Source organism: Theropithecus gelada, chromosome 12, assembly GCF_003255815.1.
Source record: "Theropithecus gelada isolate Dixy chromosome 12, Tgel_1.0, whole genome shotgun sequence".
In the NCBI taxonomy this organism is placed as follows: Eukaryota; Metazoa; Chordata; class Mammalia; order Primates; family Cercopithecidae; genus Theropithecus; species Theropithecus gelada.
Genome location: NC_037680.1, coordinates 10,366,193 through 10,389,627, shown reverse-complemented (window position 1 = coordinate 10,389,627; position 23,435 = coordinate 10,366,193). Strand labels below are relative to the sequence as shown.

General features: G+C 38.0%; 1 protein-coding gene across 3 annotated transcripts in view; it reads right to left on the bottom strand.

Annotated features, from left to right (window-relative positions):
• Positions 1 to 22,688, bottom strand: part of SLC35F5 (solute carrier family 35 member F5) — a 43,274-nt gene extending 20,586 nt beyond the window's left edge. The window contains exons 1-9 of one of the 3 annotated variants that reach the window (XR_003122131.1): positions 21,729 to 22,562; positions 21,331 to 21,418; positions 21,040 to 21,181; positions 16,718 to 16,861; positions 12,578 to 12,640; positions 10,032 to 10,113; positions 8,995 to 9,182; positions 1,752 to 1,833; positions 562 to 649 (exon numbers count right to left, since the gene is read on the bottom strand). Coding sequence is in view for 2 of the 3 variants with exons in the window: in XM_025404609.1 (XP_025260394.1) it covers positions 562 to 649; positions 1,752 to 1,833; positions 8,995 to 9,182; positions 10,032 to 10,113; positions 12,578 to 12,640; positions 16,718 to 16,861; positions 21,040 to 21,181; positions 21,331 to 21,418; positions 22,243 to 22,282 (917 nt within the window). In the remaining variant the exon portion in view is untranslated. Of the gene's footprint in view, positions 1 to 561; positions 650 to 1,751; positions 1,834 to 8,994; positions 9,183 to 10,031; positions 10,114 to 12,577; positions 12,641 to 16,717; positions 16,862 to 21,039; positions 21,182 to 21,330; positions 21,419 to 21,728 lie in introns of all 3 variants that reach the window. The other 2 variants (XM_025404609.1, XM_025404610.1) reach the window with 2 other exon arrangements.
• Positions 22,689 to 23,435: the final 747 nt, after the last annotated feature.

Here is a 23,435-nt window from a genome sequence, read left to right as displayed (position 1 = left end):
CTTGCCCAAGATCTCAAAACTAATAATGATGGAGATGGGATTGGATTCCAAGTGGTTTGGCTTGAGGCCACACTCTTGTCTCTCAATTGATGAAATGAGATTTCTTTGCTTAGATTTCCTTCCAGATTGTTGCTATGTAAAATTCTTTTTATATTCTCAGAAATTGAATCTCTTAGTAAAATGCCAGTTCAAAGCAAAGTATTAAACAATGTTTAATACATAATTCTTAAGAACATACACTTACACAAAAAATTTCTAAGTAACACTTTTTTTTAAAGGTACAGATAGTAAATATTTTAGGCTTGTGGGCCACATTGTTGCAATTCAACTCTGCCTCTGTAGTGCTAAAATGGCCATAGACAATTTGCAAATAGATGAGAGTAGCTGTGTTTCAATAAAATTTGGATGTGACAGGGCTGAGTAGCATCATGCCCATTTAAAGCCTTCTTTTATCCACATCTTTCTTTGCTCTTACAATATAAACTACCCTGGTGCCACTATCAGAAATTGTGACATTGTATTTTTAAGCAGAGTAAACTAGCTATCACAGTATATTCTTACCTTAAAATTACAGCTAATAGTTTAGAAAGGGTAAATCTATCTCCACTGTTACTTGGAAATACTGCAGCAAGGATTAAGGTAAAAAGTCCTATCAGGAGAAAAGAATTTAAAAATGGTACATGAGTTTAAATACTGTCAACATTTTTACTAACAACTTCATTGTTTAAATAAGCAAATTATATACCTAACTTTCAAATTATTTTTGTCACTCTTAACTAAGAAAATAACTGCAGTTAAGTAATGACTAGACTGAAATGTTTAAAGTTCATGCATAAAATAGCCTCCAAACTAAACCATGTTTATTTCAACAGTACAGATCAAGTACAGTCCTATTTATTTTAAACTAATAGGAAACTTAAATCTTATTCAGAGTAACATGTTGACTTCATCATAATCAAGCTTGTGTCCTGAAGTTATTTTTACAGCTTCAAAAATACTTTTGTCTTCCAGATTTGAAAAGTGATTCAATCTTAAAAATAAAACACCTATCATAGGGCAAATTATAGTTCTGAAATAAGCAATTACATTTTAGCCAAAGGGTCTAGAAAAAGATCTCGGAAAAGTATGTATGAAGGGAAAGGCAACTACAATACAAAAGGCCAGCCTATAAAACTGTAATATATTGTTATATTAAAAAAAATTATAAATTATTTGAAGGAACATAAATAGCACAGGCTAAGGCATGAAACTACAGTCATGCTTAACAACAGGGATAAATACAGAGAAAATGCGTGTCGTTCGGCAATGTCATCCTTGTGCCACCATCATAGAGCACACTTACACAAACCTAAATGGTATAGCCTACTACACAGCTAGGCAATATGCTATAGCCTATTGCTTATAGGCTACCAAATTGTATAGCATGTTACTGTATTGAATACTCTAGGCAATTGTAACACAGCGGTAAGTATTTGTGTATCCAAACATATTTAAACATAGAAAAGGTACAGTAAAAATATAGTATTATAATCTTATAGGACCACCATTGTATATACAGTCTGTTGTAGATTGAAACATCATATGCGGCACCTGACTATATACAGATTAAAAGGCAGTTATAATAGACTAATGTATATTAGAACTAATATAAGAAGCTATAACGAGATAAAAATGCTGTATATGTACACACATATACACCAGAAATATATACACTGATTTACAATGCAGAGTTTTAAAGACAAATTTCTTACCAGAAGTTGAAGATAAAATATTAACTATAGCAACTTGTGTGTCTGAAAGTGCTTCTTGATATGACAAATTTGCCAAAAACCACTAAAGGAAAAGAAAACCAAAGTGAACCCTAATGAAAGACATGTTTACATCTGTCATTACAATTCAGAATTCCCTCTTTTGTTCTCCTCCTAAATACTATTCTCACAAGATGTTTTAAAAGCTGCTTTGTATTGAAAAAAATCACAGGCTCCCAAAAAAGACAAACATTTATAATCAGACCTAAGACCCCGCTACCCAGTTTCCCTTAAAATTTAACAATAGTTGGTTAACAATTAGCATTCAGATTTTTTTTTTTTTTTAAATGAGAGTAAAATCAAGTATCAAATCAATTTAAAAATTTGCTTTATCTAGGCTGGGCATAGTGGCTCATGCCTGTAATCCCAGCATTTTGGGAGGCTGAGGTGGGTGGATTGCTTGAGCCCAGAAAGACTAGCCTGGGCAACACAGTGAAACCCCATTTCTACAAAAAAAGATACAAAAATAAGCCAGGCGTGGTAGTGCACACCTGTAATCCCAGCTACACGGGAGGCTGAGGTGGGAGGATTACTTGAGCCTGGGAAGTTGAGGCTGCAGTGAGGCATGACTGCCTCACTGCACTTCAGCCTAGGTGACAGAGAGACCATGTCTCAGAAAAAAAAAAAAAAAAATTGCTTTATCTAAGTACTGCTGACACTCTGTGAAGTTTATCTAAATCATATTTAAATTTGGGAAAATTCTCCGACATTAGAATATGTACAGATGAATACAGCATAATGAGAAATCTATTAAACCAGATGATGTGCGTGGATATGGATGGTCTTAGCTAGCTAGCTGGATTGAAAAATAAAAGGCTATATTCACTTTGGAAATTTAGACATGTCCTATGAAAATTGTTAATTTACTGGTTAATTGTGATTGTTTTTCTGAATCTCAGTTTGGAGACACAACCCAAAGAGTTCTCATAACTTTGGATACAGTGAAGGAAGCTTTCCAGCTATCAGGATCTTTTTTAAAAAAATTCTTTCTTCTCTTCCACTTATCTAGGTTAGGATGCAGAATAAGAAATAATACTTTTGGCCGGGCGCGGTGGCTCACGCCTGTAATCCCAGCACTTTGGGAGGCCGAGACGGGCGGATCACGAGGTCAGGAGGTCGAGACCATCCTGGCTAACAATGGTGAAACCCCGTCTCTACTAAAAATACAAAAAATTAGCCGGGCGTGGTGGTGGGCGCCTGTAGTCCCAGCTACTTAGGAGGCTGAGGCAGGAGAATGTGTGAACCCGGGAGGCGGAGCTTGCAGTAAGCTGAGATCGTGCCACCGCACTCCAGCCTGGGCGACAGAGCAATACTCCGTCTCAAAAAAAAAAAAAAAAAAAAAAGGAAATAATACTTTTTTTGATGAAGGCTGGCAGGATGTGTGTGTGTCCAAAGTTCAGTAATTTTCACTGATAATTCATCCATTTTTTATGGATAACACTTTTTTTACTATCTGAAACAATGCAACTATGAATATCTTAATTCTAGCACGTGCCTGCCACCTGGTACATAAGTACATGAGTGTCACCAAAACATATACTAAGAGGTGGATTGCTGGGTCAAGCAAAGTAAACTAACAGCTAGACTAATTGTTTTTGGTGTCTCTGCTACTTACACTGGTTGACTCGAAGAGCTATCCCACTAAATGACTTATCTCTATTAAGACAGGAACATCTAACTCTCTCAGAGCTTGTGGCTGAGTAGTATTACACTAGTATTCACACTGCAAAGAAGCAGTAGAGACACACGATTGTAGAGCACTATCAGAAGGCAGCAGATGGCTGAGAGCCTAGTAGTCTCCATTCAGTCTATACTGTACTCAAGGCTAAAGCCAGAATGAAATTATGGCAGCGTGGCTCTGATTCCATCTGCAATCCTTTAATTTCCTAGATAATTTCACATGCCTATCTAGATAAAACGAGGTAACAACTGATGGGCAATATCAAACATATATGGCAAGAGAAGCCACAATCTGCGTGCAGATGAAGTGCTAGAAAGGAAGACTCAACCCTTAATCTTCTCTGTCAAAGATTTTCTCCATGAACAGACAATGCTCACAGAGTGATTATTAGCTTTCTTGACCCACTTCTCTTACTATTTTTATACTTAAATATTGTCCTCATTTTCCAAACAACCTCACTGGTCCATGCTAATTCAAGGTAAATAAATAAAAACAGATCACTTAGATAAGAAGCATTCAAAGGTCATAAGAATCCTTCATTAGCTGTGAACTCTTTCCAGAATAACCTTTCCATTTTCTACCTCTCACCAAACACCATTCTTTGGCTATTGTTTCCACGGCACCCTCATCACAAAAGAAGACCCATCTCAACCATCCTCCAATAAAAATTGTCCATACAACGTCTGCCTTCATTATTTCAGAGTTGAGGACAACGATTTATGAATAATTATAGCAAATAATACATTTCATAATTTCATTAGTAGTAATTCATTTATAAATTGTCATAAAACATTAATATTTGACAAAATATTGTGTATGTTCAAGGTATATAACATGATTTAATATACACATAACATTGTCTACTGATTACCATAGTCAAATTAGCACATCCATCATCACCCATAGTTACCATTTTTCTGTGTGTATATGTGATGAACACACTGAAGAATCTGCTCTTATCAAATTACAAGAATATAGTACTGTTATCTGAAGTCTCCATACACATTAGTTCCCAAAACTTATTTATCTTATAATTGAAATTATGTACTCTTTGACCAACACGTCCCCATTTCCCTACCATTCTACTCTCTGGCAACCACCATTCTACTCTTTGCTTCTATTTTAGATTCTACATACATAAGTGAGATCATATTTGTGAGTATTTGACATTCTATGCCTAGCTTATTTTATTTAGCATAATGTCTTCCAGGTTTGTCCATGTTGTTGCAAATGGCAGGATTTCCTTCTTTTTACAGCTGAATAATATTACATTATGTTCAGCCATGAAAATGTACTATATATATTCATCCATCGATAGACACTCAGGTTATTCCCATATCTTGTCTATGATGAATACTGTAAAATAAACATGGAAGTGCAGACATCTCTATGAGATACTGATTTCATTTACTTTGGATATGTAGTAAGAGATATTCTTGATAAAGCCAGTATCACCTAAATTATATTTTACAGAAAAAAAAAAAACCTAGTAAGACAAAAGATATTCAAAGAAGATTGGCAAATACAGTAATCATTAACTCCTTTTAATCTACACTGTCCAGTACATTAGACACTAGCCACTCATGGCTACTGAGCAATTGAAATTGGCTGGTCTGAACTGAAAAGTGCTTTAAGTATAATGCATACTGGGTTTAGAAGATTTTAGTACAAAAAAGAATGTAAACTATCTCATCAATAATTTTTACATCAATAACATGTTGAAATAATTTTTTACATATAGTGGGTTAAATACAAATATAATATTGAAATTGATAACATCTGTTTCCTTTTCCTTTTTTAAATGCATCTACTAGATAATTTAAAACTATGTTTGTGGCCTGCATTTGAGGCTCATGTTATATTTCTATTGAACAGCACTGCTCTTAACCTTACCTAAAGCTTATCATTCTATTAAGCTAGATTTCTAAAAAGGTAAGTTTTCTCTCAGTATCTGCAGGGGATTGGGTCCAGGACCCCAACCCCAAAGGTATCAAAATCCAAAGATGCTCGAGTCCCTTACATAAAATGGCATAGCATTTGGATACAATCTACACACATCCTCCCATATACTTTAAATCATCTCTAGATTACTCGTACCTAAGACAACGTAAATAGTTGTTGTGCTATTGTTTTTTAATCTCTATTATTTTTATTGTTATATTGCTGTTCTTCTATTTTTTCACCTTCACTATTTTTGATCTGAAGTTGGTTGGATCCAAGGAGGCAGAACTCAAGGATTTGGAGGACAAACTGTATGTCTGGACTATATTCCTCTGACTTCCCAAAGGAATGCCTTTATTTTAGTGATAACTTGATTAATAATATTCTGCTAGGTAAATCAAAAGAAAATCTTTGGAATTTGCAGTATGATAATTACATATGTAATAAAAATAGTTTAAAGTCTCATATATTCATGTTATTTTATTAGTTGGGGTCTCTGCTTGTTTTAAATGAGTGTAAGGCAGGACTAAAACGTATTAATTATATGCTACCCAGTTTTCAAAGGAGATGTGTAATAAAAGCTTCTATAGTTGACCCTTGAACAACATGGGGATTGGGGGACCAACCCTCAGGCAATAAAAAAAATCTGCTATAATTTTTGACTCCCCTAAAATGTAGCTACTGATAGACTACTGGTGACTGGAAACCCTACCAATAACATAAGTAATGATTAACAGATATTTTGTATGTTATATGTAGTGTATACTATATGCTTATAATAAAGAAAGCTAGAGAAAAGAAATGCTATTAAGAAAATCATAAGAAAGAATATATTTACTACTCATTAAGTGGAAATGAATCATCATATAAAGGTCGTCATCCTTGTCATTTTCATGTTGCATAAGAAGCCTGGGAAAGAGAAGGGACTGGTCTTGCTGTTTTAGGTGTGGCAGAGATAGATGAAAATCTGTGTGTAAGCATACCTGCGCAATACACACCCATGTTGTTCAAGGACCAATTGTATATGGTGAAAATTAAAACAAGAGTAAAAAGATCAGAGCCAGATTAAATGGGTAATGCAGTGGGAGCTGGCTGTGGAACGTGATGATTATATCAGAAACTTCAGTTTAAAGGAAGAAAGCTACTTCAGGCGAGCATACAACTCATCTGTAGGCAAAAAGGCAGGGAGGCAATAGGAAAACCTGAGTTACATAGCTCATTGTCTGTTAAAAGGAACTATCTCCCTTCCTTGGAAAAAGCAAACTTTTTCCTAACTTAAAACTCTGAGAGAAATGTATTATGTAAATTGTTATGTAACAACACTAGCCTTTATAGCAAATTTAAAGGTAGGTGCAGATAATAGCATTTTTAAAAATTATTTTTTGAAATTATAATATACATAAAATATACCATTTGGATCATTTTTAAGTGTACAGTTAGTGGCATAAAGTGCATTCACATTGTTGTGCAACCATCACCCCATCCATCCACAGAATTTTTTTCTCTTTTTTTTTGAGACAGTCTTGCTCAGTCACCCAGGCTGGAGTGCAGTGGGGCAATCTCAGCTCACTGCAACCTCTGCCTCCTGGGTTCAAGCGATTCTCCTGCCTCAGCCTCCTGAGTAGCTGAGACTACAGGCGTGCACCACCACGCCCAGCTAATTTTTGTATTTTTAGTAGAGACGGGGTTTCACCATGTTGGCCAGGATGGTCTTGATCTCTTCACCTCGTGATTCCCCACCTCAGCCTCCTAAAGTGCTGGGATTATGGACATGAGCTGCCGCACCTGGCCAGATTTTTTCATCTTATAAAACTGAAACTATCTGTTAGCTTTCTGCTTTCATCATGTATTTTAAGGTGCTATTTTTCAAAGACAATTTATGGTCTAAGTGACCCAAGCATCTATTGACAGAATAATGAATAAACAAAAGATGGTCTATCTGTACAATGAAATATTATTCTGCCTTCAAAAGAAAGGAAATTCTGACACAAGTTACAACCTGGATGAACCCGGAGGACATTATGCTAAATGAAATAAACCAGTCTCAAAAAGACAAATGCTGTATGATTCCACTCAACATGAGGTACTTATGAGTAGTCAAATCCATAGAAACAGAAATAGAATAGAGGTTGCCAGGGGCTGTGGGTGGTGGGAAAGAAGAGTTATTGTTTAACGGATAGTTTCAGTTTTATAAGATGAAAAAATTCTGTGGATGGATGGGGTGATGGTTGCACAACAATGTGAGTGTACTTTATGCCACTAACTGTACACTTAAAAATGATCAGGGCCGGGAGCGGTGGCTTATGCCTGTAATCCCAACACTTCAGGAGGCTGAGGCAGGCGACATTACCTGAGGTCGGGAGTTTGAGACCAGCCTGACCAACATGGAGAAACCCCGTCTCTACCAAAAACACAAAATTAGCTGGCTGTAGTGGCGCATGCCTGTAATCCCAGCAACTCGGGGCGGTGAGGCAGGAGAATTGCTTGAACCCAGGAGGCAGAGGTTGTGGTGAGCCGAGATCGCGCCATTGCACCCCAGCCTGGGCAACAAGAGCAAAACTCCGTTTAAAAAAAAGAAAAAATGATCAAAATGGTGTATTTTATGTATACTTTATTATAATTTCAAAAATTAATTCTTAAAAAGGCTATTATCTGCACATACCTTTAAATCTGCTATAAAGAGTAGTGTTATTAGTAGAGCCAGGGAATGGAGAAAAATGGGCTATTTGAGTATGAAAGGCAAAATCATGACATTAAAAAAATTTTATAATCAGGCTAATAACATTGACATTAGCATTTCATTATTTAGGGTTTTAAGATGCTCGGTATAAATTTGAATCTTAAAGGCTCATATGAAAAAACCTTGGATTAGGCCACTTCCAATGATGTATACATAAAATAGCACAGAAATTCATTTTTTAAATTCTACATGTTAGAGTTCTCACTAACTCAGACAAGTCTCTAATCCCAGCTTAGCCCAAAATAACAATACTTTATTTACTCCATCATTATTCTATGTGAAATCTTAAGCACATTTTTCAGTTTCTATCTTAAAAAAGTAAGAAACTATAAATAATACAACCAGAAATTCTGTAGAAATATACTGAGTACTTGACAAAATAATACTTAACCTCATTTATTTGAATATAAAACTGCAAAACACTTATTTGAAAAAAATCAATGCATACAGTAAACTCTTATCTGGATATTTACTAACCTTTGTATATACATACATCACAGTGGAAAATAACTCTATTCATAATTTTGACCATGAGGCAATGCTAAATTCTGAAGAACTTCCCAAACTGTGCGTGTTCAAAAGTTTGTGCATATATATAAATAGCTGAAGTGTTATAGGACTTATGGAATGCTAACTCTTTGAGTTATATCAAGCATTTACTAATTTTGATACCCTAACTTCCTACAGGTCTCAAATAGCAGAGTTTAAAGTCATGATTAAACAACCTAATTGTCTCACACTTCCATCCTATATTGTTGGTATATATACTGTCTTAAAATTCAAGTTTCAAATACCATATGCAAACATATCATAAAAAGACCTACCACAAAGCAAAAAAAAAAGCTAATTTTTGCTACTTGAGTTGCAGTAAGTTTCCCCACAGTTTTCAGTATGGATTCTTGTTCTTTCACAGGATATGACATTCGAGACAACTTTGCTTCCAATGCATGGCTTGACGGAAGCTGTCGAATCTCCATGATATTACTGAACCTCACACGAGACTTTTTGGGGGCTTAAAAGGAAAAGCACAATACGAAATAACTAAATAATTCCTCTCCAACAAAAGTCACAAGTTTTAATTTACTGATAAACGTATAAGTTCATCTATGATCAGAGTAAGACAGTCAAAGTAAACCAGAGGTATATCATTACCTGAGACAACTTTGTTCACTTAAAAGAGCTAAAAGGAAAAATGTTTTCATCTACAAAAATGTTGTAAAAGGTTTAAAATGAAACCAATATTCGAACAAGGTTTCTGCAATTGTGTACTGTATATACACAACTGCCTATTTCAGGATTTTAGCTGATTACTATTTTAGTATTTCTAGTAAAACTTTATTTGGATTTTTCCTCATGCATATCCAATTTATGAGAATTCGTTTCCTGGGCAAGCACACAGAACAATTCTCTATAGGTCCATTCCTTGCAAGGGAAATTAAGGATAAATACTGCACCTTATGTTAAAGGTGGCATTCTTCACTAAATTCACAGAAGCAGCAAAATTCTTATAATTTGCTATTAGGCTCTTTGAGGGCATATTTAAGAGGATATTATTTGTTTAAAAAAGTATATATATATATATGTATATGCGTGTGATGCGTGTGTGTATATGTGTGTATACATATATATGATGAAACCATAGAGATCTCTGGTATTCAGAAGATATTTCCAGTTGAAATAATACAAAAATGATTATACTATATTAGATTCACAATCCAGTCAAACTTCTAGAAGACTTTAGGCTGAGACAACACCACATGGAGCAGAATTGCTGGGTGTTTCAGTCAACCCACATCATCACTAAGTTCTGAAGTGGCTTGGATAAAGCTAAACTTTCTACCCATTTCTAAGTTTTGCTTACTTTTTTCAGTATCAATGTTTGTGCTCTCAGGTTTTTCACTTGGAAGATCATGGAATTTCACAGGAACATACAGAGGATCACTCTGGAATATAACAGAAAAAAAAATAAACAACAAATATAAAAGCTAATATACTAGTTAAAATTTAAACGGATGGTACGTAAACACAAATACCATCTAAAACATGGTTGTTCACCACCAAGTTTAAACAGCAATTTTCAAGACTTAAAAAAGGAAACTCAACAGATCCATACAGGTACAATGACAGAAAAGAATCCAGTTTACAGTTTAGAAACGTAATATAACAGCATTGGCATATTATGATATCTAATATTTAAATGTCATAAAAACATATCTCTTTCTTAGCTAACAGATTCTATCTCAGCTAACAGATTATGTCTCATTCCTTTTCATTCATTTAACAAATGCTTATTGAGCTCCTACTAGGTCAGATGCTGTTCTACGTCCTGGGGATATAAGGGTGAATAAAAGCAGTCTCTTCCTCAGTGATCATGCAGTCTAATAGGGAAGGCAGATAACAAACTGATAACCAGGTATATAGTATGTATTTAATATTTACTAAATTGTCTCCTCTTATATTAACTAAAATTCTTGAAGACCTTTACACAAAATAGCTACTACTTACCAGTTCTTACTATGTATTGAGTACCAACTCTAGAGCAGTTAAACATATATTTCTCATTAGTCCTCACAATAATTTTATAGAATATGGCCGGTGCAGTGGTTCATGCCTGTAATCTCAGAACTTCGGGAGGCTGAGGCGGGCAGATCACTTGAGGTCAGGAGTTCGAGAGCAGCCTGGCCAACATGGTGAAACCCCATCTCTACTAAAATACAAAAATTAGCTGAGCGTGGTGGTGTGTGCCTGTAATCCCAGCTACTCATGAGGTGGAGGCAGGAGAATCGCTTGAAACCAGGAGGCGGAGACTGCAGTGAGCTGAGATTCTGCCACTGCACTCCAGCCTGGGTGACAGACCGAGACTCCATCTCAAAACAATAATAATAATATTAATAATTTTAGAGAATAAAGCTGAGATATAAAGTAATCAGGTAGTAGACAAAAGAATTAAAGCCAGGTTTGTCTAACCATGCTCCAAAGGTCCATATTTTCAGGTAGTTATAAATTCCTCAACTGTTTTTACAAATGTTCTTCAGATGATCTATATTTAAGGTACAAATCTCCAACTAGGCTAATTGTTCAAAATTAACAGAATTTTTTTTATTTCTTTGATTTCTCTTTTAACTCCTGGTATAGAGCTCTACTAATAAAAAAATGTATATATTCAGTAAATGAAGGGACAGTAGGTTTGGAAATAGACATAATCTCTTTGTTATACTGAAGTTTTCACTATAGCATCTGGCCTAGAGCAATTTGACATATCCATCTTACAGATAATAGCAAGAATTAGTACAAGAGTAGTCAGAAGAGCAGGCTGTCATCTCAACTCTGTCTTCTGTACTGATAGAGACAAATGATACTAAATTATGTTATTGATGCTTAAAATCCCAGGAAAAAAAAATTCTTCATAGTACCTATTAACCTACTCTGCATGCCACTGTAGCCTACACTAAAAAACAGAGAGGCAAACAAGAAAACTGTGCTGGGAGTAAGGTCACCAAGCCAGTGCTTCACAAATTGCTTTTAAATTTTAGAGTAATTATAATTTTTCTCAGATAAAATGCCATGTTTGGAAAGAAAACAAGTATCATTAAAAATACATTTTACAGAGATGCCACCCTGAGCAACACAGCAAGACCATGTTTCTAAAAAATAAAAATCAAAAGCTAGTGGTGGAGTATGCTTGTATTTAGGAGGCTGAGACAAGGGGATCGTTTAAGCCCAGCAGTTCAAAGTTACAATGAGCCATAACACTGCCACTGTACTCCATCCCAGGCAACAGAGCAAGACCCTGTCTCTAAAGAAATCTAAAAATAAAAAATAAAAGAAGAGGTGCCTGAGTGATCATCTTAAAAAAAACAGATTTTTATATACTACCTCTCCAACTAGATTACAAATGCTTAAAATAACTGACTACGTCAATTACTTTACTTGCTTATTACCTGTCCCCTCGCAAATACACACACACTCACACACTAGAACAAAGCTGTATCTTCAGAGCCTAGAACAAGTGTTTAACACATATTTGTCACTGTAAAAAATTTGTGGAATACACAAACAATTTGCCTATATAGTCTCAGTGTCAAAAATATGTGTTTCTAAATGATAATAATAACGTGCATGAAGTAAAAAAGTTGGTTAGTAACAAAGGATTGTCCTTTATTATTTTCACTCCTGAACCAGTTTCCCCTTCCCCTCTCTCTTCAGAGGCAGCTAAATTGCTTACCTCTAGGCCCCAGGTATCCCTAAGGAGAAAAAAAGTACCAAATTACAATCCTCATGATGGGCACCCAATATTGAGCCATATCTATGTTGTAACATAGCTTTGCTAACATCAAAACTGTTTCAGTTTTTCCTACCATGGCTCAACCCCACCTCTCCATTCCTGACAAAAAAAGAAGGACTTACCAAAGAACTGTTCATAGTTGTATCTGTTGTGCAAGCAGCAAAGTAACCTTCAGCATCTGCAAACTAAATACAGATAACAAGGTATAAAATCCAATTCAATTTATATTACACTGTAGGACTAGTCAGACATGACTCAAATAAATAGAAGCAAAAATCCAGAATCAACCTACAAGAGTATAACTGTTACTAACAATAATAGCAGCTAATGCCACATATTCACCATTGTGAGGTAGGTATTATCTTCATTTTATGGATGAAAAATTTGAGGCTGAGAGATTTTTAATCCTGACAGTCAGGATTAAAACCCAAGTTAGTCTAAAACAAAAGCTTATGCCCTTTTCACAACACTACTATAATATTTCAGGTAAGTAGGGAAAGGAGGGATGGGTTAGTTAAAAAGGCAAGTAACAGGCCAAGGCTGGTGGATCATCTGAGGTCAGGAGTTCAAGACCAGCCTGACCAACATGGTGAAACCCTGTCTCTACTAAAAATACAAAAATATTAGCTAAGGGTGTTGGCACGTGCCTGTAATCTCAGCTACTCAGGAGGCTGAGACAGGAGAATGACTTCAACTCTGAAGGTGGAGGTTGCAGTGAGCCAAGATCGTGCCACTGCACTCCAGCCTGGGCGGCAAGACTATATCTCAAAAAAAAAAAAAGGGAAGAAACATCTCAGTATCTCAGTATTATGATGAAATTAGTTTTGACCTCAAAAACCTCTGAATGAGGCCAAGCGTGGTGGCTCACACCTGTAATCCCAGCTCTATGGGAGGCTGAGGTGGGTGGATCACTTGAGGTCAGGAGTTTGAGACCAGCCTGGCCAACATGGTGAAACCCCATCTCTACTAAAAAATGCAAAAATTAGCTGGGCACAGTGGCGTGTGCCTGTAATCCCAGCTACTCAAGAGGCTGAGGCAGGGGAATCGCTTAGGACGCAGAGGTTGCAGTGAGCCGAGATCACGCCACTGCACTCCAATCTGGGCCACAGAGCAAGATTCCGTCTCAAAAAGAAAAAAGAAAAAAACCCTGAATGAATTTCAAGGTTTGGACCACACTTTGAGAATCACTGCGCTAATGCTATATAAGTATGATTCCATTTCATATCCATAGCTAGTCTATCATTATCTCTGCTGAAAGTCTGAAGAGGTTAAAAAACTTGCACAAGGTCAAAAGTTGGCAAGTGATAGAATAAGATTCAAACACTAGAGCTCCATGCTGTAAAAGAACCCTAAAAGATCAATAACAAAAAGGGAGTCATTGTAGAAAAATAAGATGCAGACAACAAACACAAGAGTTCTACTTTCCAAAAAATATATGAGAAAGTAACCAAACACATGCACATTAAACAAGCTATCATCATTGCTCACCTGTCAAGTTGCCAAATGTTGGGATGTTGGTAAGGGTTCAATCATGAGATTTAATGAGTGTTTAACAAGGGTTTAATTATATACTGCTAACAGAGATAAGAATTAATGCAACCATTACAGACAGTAATTTAGCAATAATAATTAAAAGCTTTAAAAATGACATTACTTGGCCGGATGCAGTGGCTCACGGCTGTAGTCCCAGCACTCTGGGAGGCCGAGGTGGGTGGATTGCTTGAGGTCAGGAGTTCAAGACCAGCCTGACCAACATGGTGAAACCCCGTCTCTAATACAAATACAAAACTTAGCCAGGCATGGTGGTGGGCGCGTGTAATCCCAGCTACTCAGGAGGCTGAGGCATGAGAATCACTTGAACCCAGGAGGCAGAGGTTGCAGTGAGCCGAGATCACGCCACTGCACTCCAGCCTGGGCAAGAGTGGCGACTCTGTCTCAACAACAACAACAAAAAATGAATGAAGTACAGAAACACTACAACATGGATAAACCTTAAAAAGAAACAATTCCATTTTCATTTTTATTTTTTTTGAGACAGTCTCACTCTGTCACCCAGACAGGAGTGCAGTGGCACAATCTCTGCTCGCTGTAACCTTCACCTCCCGACTTCAAGCAATTCTCGCGCCTCAGCCTCACAACTAGCTGGGATTATAGGAATGCACTGCCATTACTGGCTAATTTTTTGTATTTTTAGTAGAGACAGAGTTTCACATGTTAGCCAGGCCGGTCTCAAACTCCTGGCCACAAGTGATCCACCCACCTCAGCTTCCTCAAGTGCTGGAATAATAGGCATGAGCCACCGCACCAGGCCCAATTCCATTTTTGTAAAAAATAAAAAATACACACATGAAAAGAATGGTAGGATATATGTCAAAATATTATCAGTGGTTATTCCTTGAATGGTAGAATTTATTTTCTTCTTCTTGTTTCTCTGTATTTTCTAAATTTTCAACAATATACCTACGCTAATACACATACAATTTATCCCTACATGTGATATTATGATGTATATATAATTGCTACAATGTATATGTATTACTTTTGCAAAGTAAAGAAATATGTACTTATATTTTTGGTAAGTTAAATTTGTGTGTGCACATAAGTATACATTTGCAGGCTTCACCTAAATTTTAAAAAAAATTTAATGTTATTTATTTATTTATTTAGAGACGGAGTTTCGCTCTGTCACTAGGCTGGAGTGCAGTGGCGTGATCTCAGCTCACTGCAACCTCTGACTCACGAGTCCAAGCAATTCTCCTGCCTCAGCCTCCTGAGTAGCTGTGACTACAGGAGCATGCCACCATGCCCAGGTAATTTTTGTATTTTTAGTAGAGACGGGGTTTCACCATGTTGGCCAGGATGGTCTCAATCTCCTGACCTCATGATTCGCCCACCTCAGCCTCCAAAAGTGCTAGGATAAGAGGCATGAGCTACTATGGCCCAGGCAGGTCTTGAACTCCTGAGGCTCAAGAGATCTGCCTGCCTTGGCCTTCCAATGTGCTGGGATTACAGGTATGAGCCACCAAGCCCAGCTTTAAAATACAATTATTGAAAGCCCCTGACTGCAGGGTGCAGTGGCTCAGGCCTGTAACCCCAGCACTTTGGGAGGCCAAGACAGTGGACTGCCTGAGGCCAGACTTTGAGACCAGCCTGAGCAACATAGTGAGACACTGTCTCTACAAAAAATACAAAAATTAGTGGGGTGTGGTATTGCGTGGCTATGTACTCAGCTAGAGAGACTGAGGCAAGTGGATTGCTTGACCCCAGGAGTTCAAGGTTATAGCAAACTATGATTAAACCACTGCACTCCAGCCTGGGCAACAAAGTGAGACCCTGTCTCTAAAAATAAATCAGTAATTTTAAAAAGAATGTACTTATTAGATAAGACAAGAAACAAACAATACTATTTTAACCCACAAAAAATAATACACATGAAAGGAAAAGATTAATAGAGACAGAAAATAATATAGTGGTTACTAGGGTTTGGAGGGAAGAATGAATAGGGGTTATTTTTAAGTCTGTGTACAGACTTTCTGTCTAGGATGATAAAAAATTCTGGAGCTGATGGTTGTACAGCAAAGAAAATGCACTTAATGCCACTAGTATACATTTAAAAATAGTTAAAATGGTATATTTCACATTATATATATTTTAACATAATAAAGAATTTTTTAAAAGGATTAATATAAGAAACAGTTTTATAATTCTTCATTCTCAATAATTCAAAATTTCTACTTCTATAAAGAAGATATATCATTATATAAACTCATATTTCTTTCAACACTATGAATGAGCATGTTATATTACTTCAATCAAAGAATATAGTTTGATTAGCCAAACATCTAAAATATGTCTGCAAATATGAGATTTTCATTTTAATACATAAAACTTTGAATTGTTTTGTTTCCAGAATCCACCTAACAATTAGAGGATACTCATCCAATCTGCAAAGACTCTTGACATTCTTCTTATTCCTTAGTTTCATCTTCATCGCCACATTAATTGATTTGGACTAATTCAACAATTTTTAACAACTCAGAAAACATCATGGAGTAAGAGTTCTCACAAAATATTCTGATACTACTTGATTAGAAGAATACATTTAAAATTCTGGACAAGAGCAGGTTTCCTTATATCATCTTCACTCACTTAACTGAACAACTTAAAATATGATTCTCCTTAAAGAAACTAATATGTCTTTAAACTTTGAAAAAACATACGTATACCCCCTTCCCAACAGACACTTAAAATTAAAAACTTACAAAAGCAGCATGCTTTCCGCGAAGTCCTCTTGTACACTGTTGTCTCCATGGTTTCCAAATAATAAAGCCCAAAAGGTACAAAACAAACATAGATGTTTTTGCAAAGGTGCTGAAGAACGGTTTGTTGTACTGGGTAAAAACGTACTGCAGAGGAAAAAGTTACACAGACAACTTTGAGATGATCTTAAACCTTATTACTCGTCTCCAAAATAAAGTCACTACATGATTTTTAACTCTTCAGAAGTTCACTTGGAAAGAAGAAGTCAAAGGGATTACAAAAATATTTTAGATTCATTTCTGAATACTGTATTTACCTTGCATACAAAAAGATATCACCAAACAAAGCAGCAACAACCTGCTAAAATAAGTTTGGTTTAACATTCATTGAAACCTACTATGAAACAGTGCCTATACTAGGAGCTAAAGAAAAATAAGACAGGGCCAGGCATGGTGGCTCACGCCAATAATCCCAGCACTTGGGGAGACCAAGACAGGCGGATTGCTTGAGCCCAGAATTTCAAGACCAGCCTGGGCCACATGACAAAACTCTGTCTCTGCAACAAAATAGAAAAATTAGCCAGGCGAGGTGGCATGCGCCTGTAGTCCCAGCTACTTGGGAGGCTGAAGCAGGAGGATCCCTTGAGTTCACAAAGGTTGAGGCTGCAGTGAGCCATGATCAAGGCACTGCACTCCAGCCTGGGCAACAGAGCAAGACCCTATTTCATAAAGAAAAAAAAGAGAGAAATAAGGGAAGTTATCCTGCCCTTGGGGAGCTTAACATCTAATAGAGGAGACATATATGTGAAGACAATAAGCATACTGTGCCAAGTAACAAGAGAGGGGTTTAGGATACCATGGGAGCACCAAAAGGAAACTGACAAATTTCAACGTTATGGACGTTTCCCAAGGGAGACTGGTGTTTTCTGTTTGTTTGTTTTTAGTGTATCGTGAATATAAACTCACAATTTTTTATATCCTAAGAAAATTCCTAGTTATAGCCACTAAAAAGGCATAGAAAAAAATGATAATCCAGGAGGAAAGTGCAACTCTACGATGTAAACGGTGGTCCACGCCATTTGACACTAAAAGAAACAATGGCTCTGGCCAGGCACAGTGGCTCACACCTATAATCCCAGCACTTTAGGAAGCCAACATGGGTAGATCATTTGAAGTCAGGAGTTCAAGACCAGCCCGGCCAACATGGTAAAACCCAGTCTCTACTAAAAATACAAAAATTAGCTGGGCATGGTGGCAGGTGCCTATAATCCCAGCTACTCGGAAGGCTGAGGCAGGAGAATTGCTTGAACCTGGGAGGCAGAGGTTGCAGTGAGCCAAGATCGCACCATTGCACTCCAGCCTAGGTGACAAGAGCAAAACTCCATCTCAAAAAAAAAAAAAAAAAAGATTAATAAGGCCATATTAAAAAGACTTAAAGAATTCCAGCTAATAAATACAGAGGGAATAACTAAAAAAAAAAAAAAAATCACCATTTTGCAACCCCTAATGAAATACTTTATCTAGACAACTTAAACGTGGATATTCAACTATTACCTAAAAGGTGATGAGGAACTTTATAGTACTTAAATGGCATCATCTAAATTGAGACTTGCAGTCATTAATCTCATGCTGGAATGTTACAGGAAGTACTCAGTACCCCTAAAGTATTCTTTCCTGAAAACTAAACCCAAATCGACTTTATACCTAACTACCACTTTACAAGAAATAAAGAGAAAAATAACAAGTTAAATGATACCCCAAGGAAACAATCAGCTAAATCCAGAATGTGTGATACACCCAATAGGAAAAATGACCCAGTTTCTCCAACAAATTAATGATAAAAAAAAAAAAAAAAAAAGGAGGGAAGATACAGTTAAGGAATAAAGTGACTTAAAAGATATCATAAATGCAACGCGTGATCTTTGTTTAGATCCTAACAAACTTAACGGGAAAAAAAAGTCCTTGACAACACTGCAGAAAACTAGACTGGAGAAAACTGAACATGAACTGGATGTCAGATGATCTTAAGGAATTACAGTTAATTTTGTTAACTATGTTAATGGCATAGTGATTATGTTTAAGAAAATTAAAAGTCCTTTTCAGTTTCAAGTATATAGGAAAGAAATTGTGGCTGAAATGACATGTGACATATGCTTTAAAATATGCTTTAAAATGCTCCAGGAAAAAAAGTTTTGAGGAGAGGTTGATAAGGTTGGCAAATTTGGTTAACTGCTAAAGGTAAGTAATGAACACAAGGAGATTCATTATAATATTCTACTTTGTATACGTTAGAAAATATCCATAATAAAAAGACTGATTTTATTTTTGAAATACACACTTTATCTCCAAAGTTTGCTTTTTCTTTTTCTTTTTTGAGAAGGAGTTTCACTTTTGTTGCCCAAGCTGGAGTGCAATGGCGTAATCTCGGCTCACGGCAACCTCTGCCTCCCAGGTTCAAGCGATTCTCCTGCCTCAGCCTCCTGAGAAACGGGGATTACAGGCACCCACCACCACACCCAGCTAAGTTTTGTATTTTTAGTAGAGACTGGGTTTTACCATGTTGACCAGGCTGGTCTCGAACTCCTGACCTCAGGTGATCCACCCACCTCATCCTCCCTAAGTGTTGGGATTACAGGCATGAGCCACCACAGCCGGCCCTATCTCCAAAGTTTAATGAGCATATCTGGTTGAAGAAGTAGAGACATTACATATACTCTTGAATAATGAGATTATAAAATATCCTCTTACTAAAATATTTTACTTTAAAACAATAAAGATAAGTTGAGTTTTTTTCTCCAGTTTCATTAAAGTACAACTGACAAATACCAAATATATGTACTTTTTACAACGTGGTGTTTTGATATATGTATACATTGTGAAATGATTACCACAAACAACACATTTTTTCTTTTCTACTTTGCTTAGATATGGTTAAATTATAACTTAACCAGGTGCTATTTGTTCCTAAATTTTATTAACTGATAAATAAAAACAAACTATTTATTTTAAATGAAAATAAAATTTAAAAGATAGATTTAGTTCCCTGTCAATATCAAAGACATTTCTTTGAGGTAAAAGTACAAAATGTTCATCTAAAAGAAAGTTATAGAAGAGTTTTAAAGCGAAAAATATATGGCCTATTAGATTCCAGAGACTAACTCCAAAAAGTATAAAAACTTATATACTTGGCCGGGTGCGGTGGCTCACACCTGTAATCCCAGCACTTTGGGAGGCCAAGACGGGCGGATCACGAGGTCAGGAGTTCGAGACCAGACTGACCAACATGGTGAAACCCCGTCTCTACTAAAAATACAAAAATTAGCCTGGCGTGGTGGGGCACGCCTGTAATCCCAGCTATTCAGGGGGTTGGGGCAGGAGAATCGCTTGAACCCCGGAGGCGGAGGTTGCAGTGAGCCGAGATCGCGCCATTGCACTCCAGCCTGGGCAACAGAGCAAGATTCCATCTCAAAAAAAAAAAAAAACTTATATACTCATAGAATACAATGCCAATGTCAATATTTACTTAGCTACAATATGAGAAGACCTGAGTATTAAACTGCTTCTTTTGAAAGTTAAATTCATTTTATAAATGCCAGTTTCCTGCTGTATATTCGCCTTAAAATTGCAACATAGAAGTTGAAATGCAGACTTCTGAAAATAAAAGTTGCTTTTTACAGGGATCATTAACCAAGCAGAATAAAGTATACAAGTAGAAAGAAAAACTAGCTTGCAAATTCAAAATGCCACATTACTACCAATAGGTCATCAATAAAGATACAATTTAACTGAAGGAAATTGTAAAGATACAACTTAACTGAAGGAAAATTATGAGGTATACCAAGCACCTCATAATAAGGTTTGAGTCAGCAAGCATAAATGTGGATGCAACCACTCATGGGCATAACAGTGACCTACACATGAAAACTCATTATTTTTACTCATTTGTCCAAAAGCAAGCTGAACTTTCTAGTAAATGGTGACATTGTGTTGCATCCTGATAGTTATTTCACTAGAAAATTATATTCACAGAAAGAATTTGAATTTAGAAAAAAAGCCAAAAGTAACACTTTCAAATATAAGAAAATATGCATAGTCTCTCTAAGTAACCCTCCCTAAAAGATGCAAGAAAACTGTATGAAACAATAAAAAAGATCATCCTTTCAGTTTTAACTTCAAGTGGCAATCATTCGATATTTTTTAAAAATTCGATAGTATTTAAGATACTGCTTTGAGAAAGCAGGAGACTGTAATGGCTAGAGTTACTACAGGTTAACAGTAACATCGTGGCTGTAATGTAACATCATTCCTGGACCGAAGGTACGTACCGAAGTAAGTTCGGAGGAAGCAACCCATATCACATCAACAAGCAGCAGAATAACAATCCCAAGAGCCATTCGCCTGCGCTGAGTGAAACCACTGTTCTGGGAATTCATTCGGTTCATGATAAACACACACACCATTTGCAGTCTGTTTTTTAGAAAATACAGATCACATTAGAGATGATTTTAGAAAAATAACCATTAAAAATCAGAAAATTAGTATAACAGACACATCTGACATGTGTTAGCTAATGTTCAGTGTGAAAGTTACATAGTGGATAAGCATGTGGAACCTACCTGGTCTTAAGAGCCTTTCTGAGATCCTCAAGAGCAATGCCGGAAAACTTGGCAGATCTCAGTCTGAAAGGTGAAGAACTCAGCACCCCTAAAAACAACCATGAAATTATGCTATGAAAACGTCAGTAACTCAAGGTAAGATTCATCACATCGTTTTTTACTCTTCGCCTTCAAACTGAAAGCAAATCAAAGAAAAGGACCAAAATGTGTTAAACATACTTGCCACCTTTCTCAGTACTTTCATGGTATCCACTGTACGCTTCAGATTATCCTTAGAGAGATACGCGATACCGGGCGGGCAGCGAGGGGGAGTAATATACAACATACGGCACATTTAAGAATAGTTAACTACTAGAAAATAGCTTCTCTGAATTTCACAAACACAGAACTCCATTCACCTCTCCACCCAGAGGAATCCATCCCCGGGGACAGCGTCTAGACACTGTTTCTAAAAGTATCTTTTCTGTCCCTGATCTCCTGGAGTGGAATTTGGTTATCCGAGAGTAAGTGATTTGTTGTGGATCTTGAAGGCACCTCTCCAATATCCTCAAGTGGTAAAAGAAAAGGATTCTCCACGCTCCCCCACCCACCTCTGTCAAAACATCCAGTCATTTCAAAAGAAACAGCTGGGAAAAGGAATCCTCCTTCTGTTTTGGAGCGGGGAAGACAGTTAAGGCAGTGACGCCTCCCCGGCGAGCCGAGGCGAGGGCGCACGCACGGCTTCCTCAATTGCCAGGGGTGGGCGCAGGGCTCGGGCGCCCCTGTCAGCTCCCGTCCCTCCGCCCCTGGAGACCGTCACGGTTTCGGTCAAGGCGCTCCGGCTGCCACCAAGGGCAGGAGGTGGTGCTGTTGGTGGGCACTCCGTCCCGGTTTGGGCTCCGGTGATGTCGGGGCCCTTCCCTGCCTGCCTACCTGGCCTTCCTGCCCCGCGATGGCGTCGTGGCGGCACCATGAGCGGACCGGCCAGGCCCCGCAGCCGCCCAGCGCCACGGCCGCGGCCTCGGACTCACAGAGCTGTCACGGTGCCTGACATCGCGCCGCACTGGAGGCCCAGCTCCTGAAGCCGCGGTGCCCCTCAGGGAGAGGCTGCTGACACCACCCAACTCCACTCGGCCCAGGAGGGCGTGGAGCGGTTGAGGGGAAGGGACAGCTCAGTCAGCGATGGCCGCGGAGACCCGGGGTTCTGCTCTGGCCCCGGCCCCGCCCCCGGCTTGCCCTCCGCGCAGCCTCGCCCCCCCCACCCCCCGGCGAAAGCGGCGACACGTCACAGAGGCGCGACGGCGGACTGCGAGTGGGCGCGTATCCAGCGTGGCGTGGCAGAGGCTAGGGAAGTAATGCGAGGCGCTCCGCAGCGAACGAGGATACACGGCGGCGAGGCGAAAGAAGAGCGAAGATAGGAAGAAGGGAAGTAGGGCGAGGTGGAGGAAGAAGAGGAAAGCGAGCGTGGGTGTCTAGGGCAGAGCGTTGGACGAGGGAGTGCCAAACCTCCGCCCGCCTTAGAACGAAAGCTGGCAGCTCCGTTTCACAAACTGCGAACCTGAAACTTTGGATATCCCTTTCTCGACAGCCGAAACGCAAAGTGGCTTAGAGTACTTTTGATTCTTGAAACCTTTTGTATATAAACAAGATCTCAGCTCTAGGAGTTACAAACTACATCCTAGGGCAAGCTACTTCAACTTCTCTGGCCCTCGGTTTCTTTATCTACAAAATGGACATGATGATAGTACCTGCCACATTTGTTTTTTGTGTATATGCCAGGATTGCATGAGTTTACAAATGTGAAGGGCTTAGATCCATTCATGGCACATAATAAGAACCTCACAAATGTTAGCAATTTTTTGTTTGTTTGTTTTGAGACAGTGTCTCACTCTGCCACCCAGGCTGGAGTGCAGTGGCACAATCACAGCTCACTGCAACCTCTGCTTCCCGGGGTCAAGCGATTCTCCAGCCTCAGCTTCCAATGTATCCGGGATTAGAGGCGCAAGCCACCAATGCCAGGCTAATTTTTATATTTTTCAGTAGAGACGGGGTTTCGCCATGTTGGCCAAGCTGGTCTCCTACTCCTGGTTTTAAGTGATCCGCCCGCCTCGAGCTCCCGAAGTGCT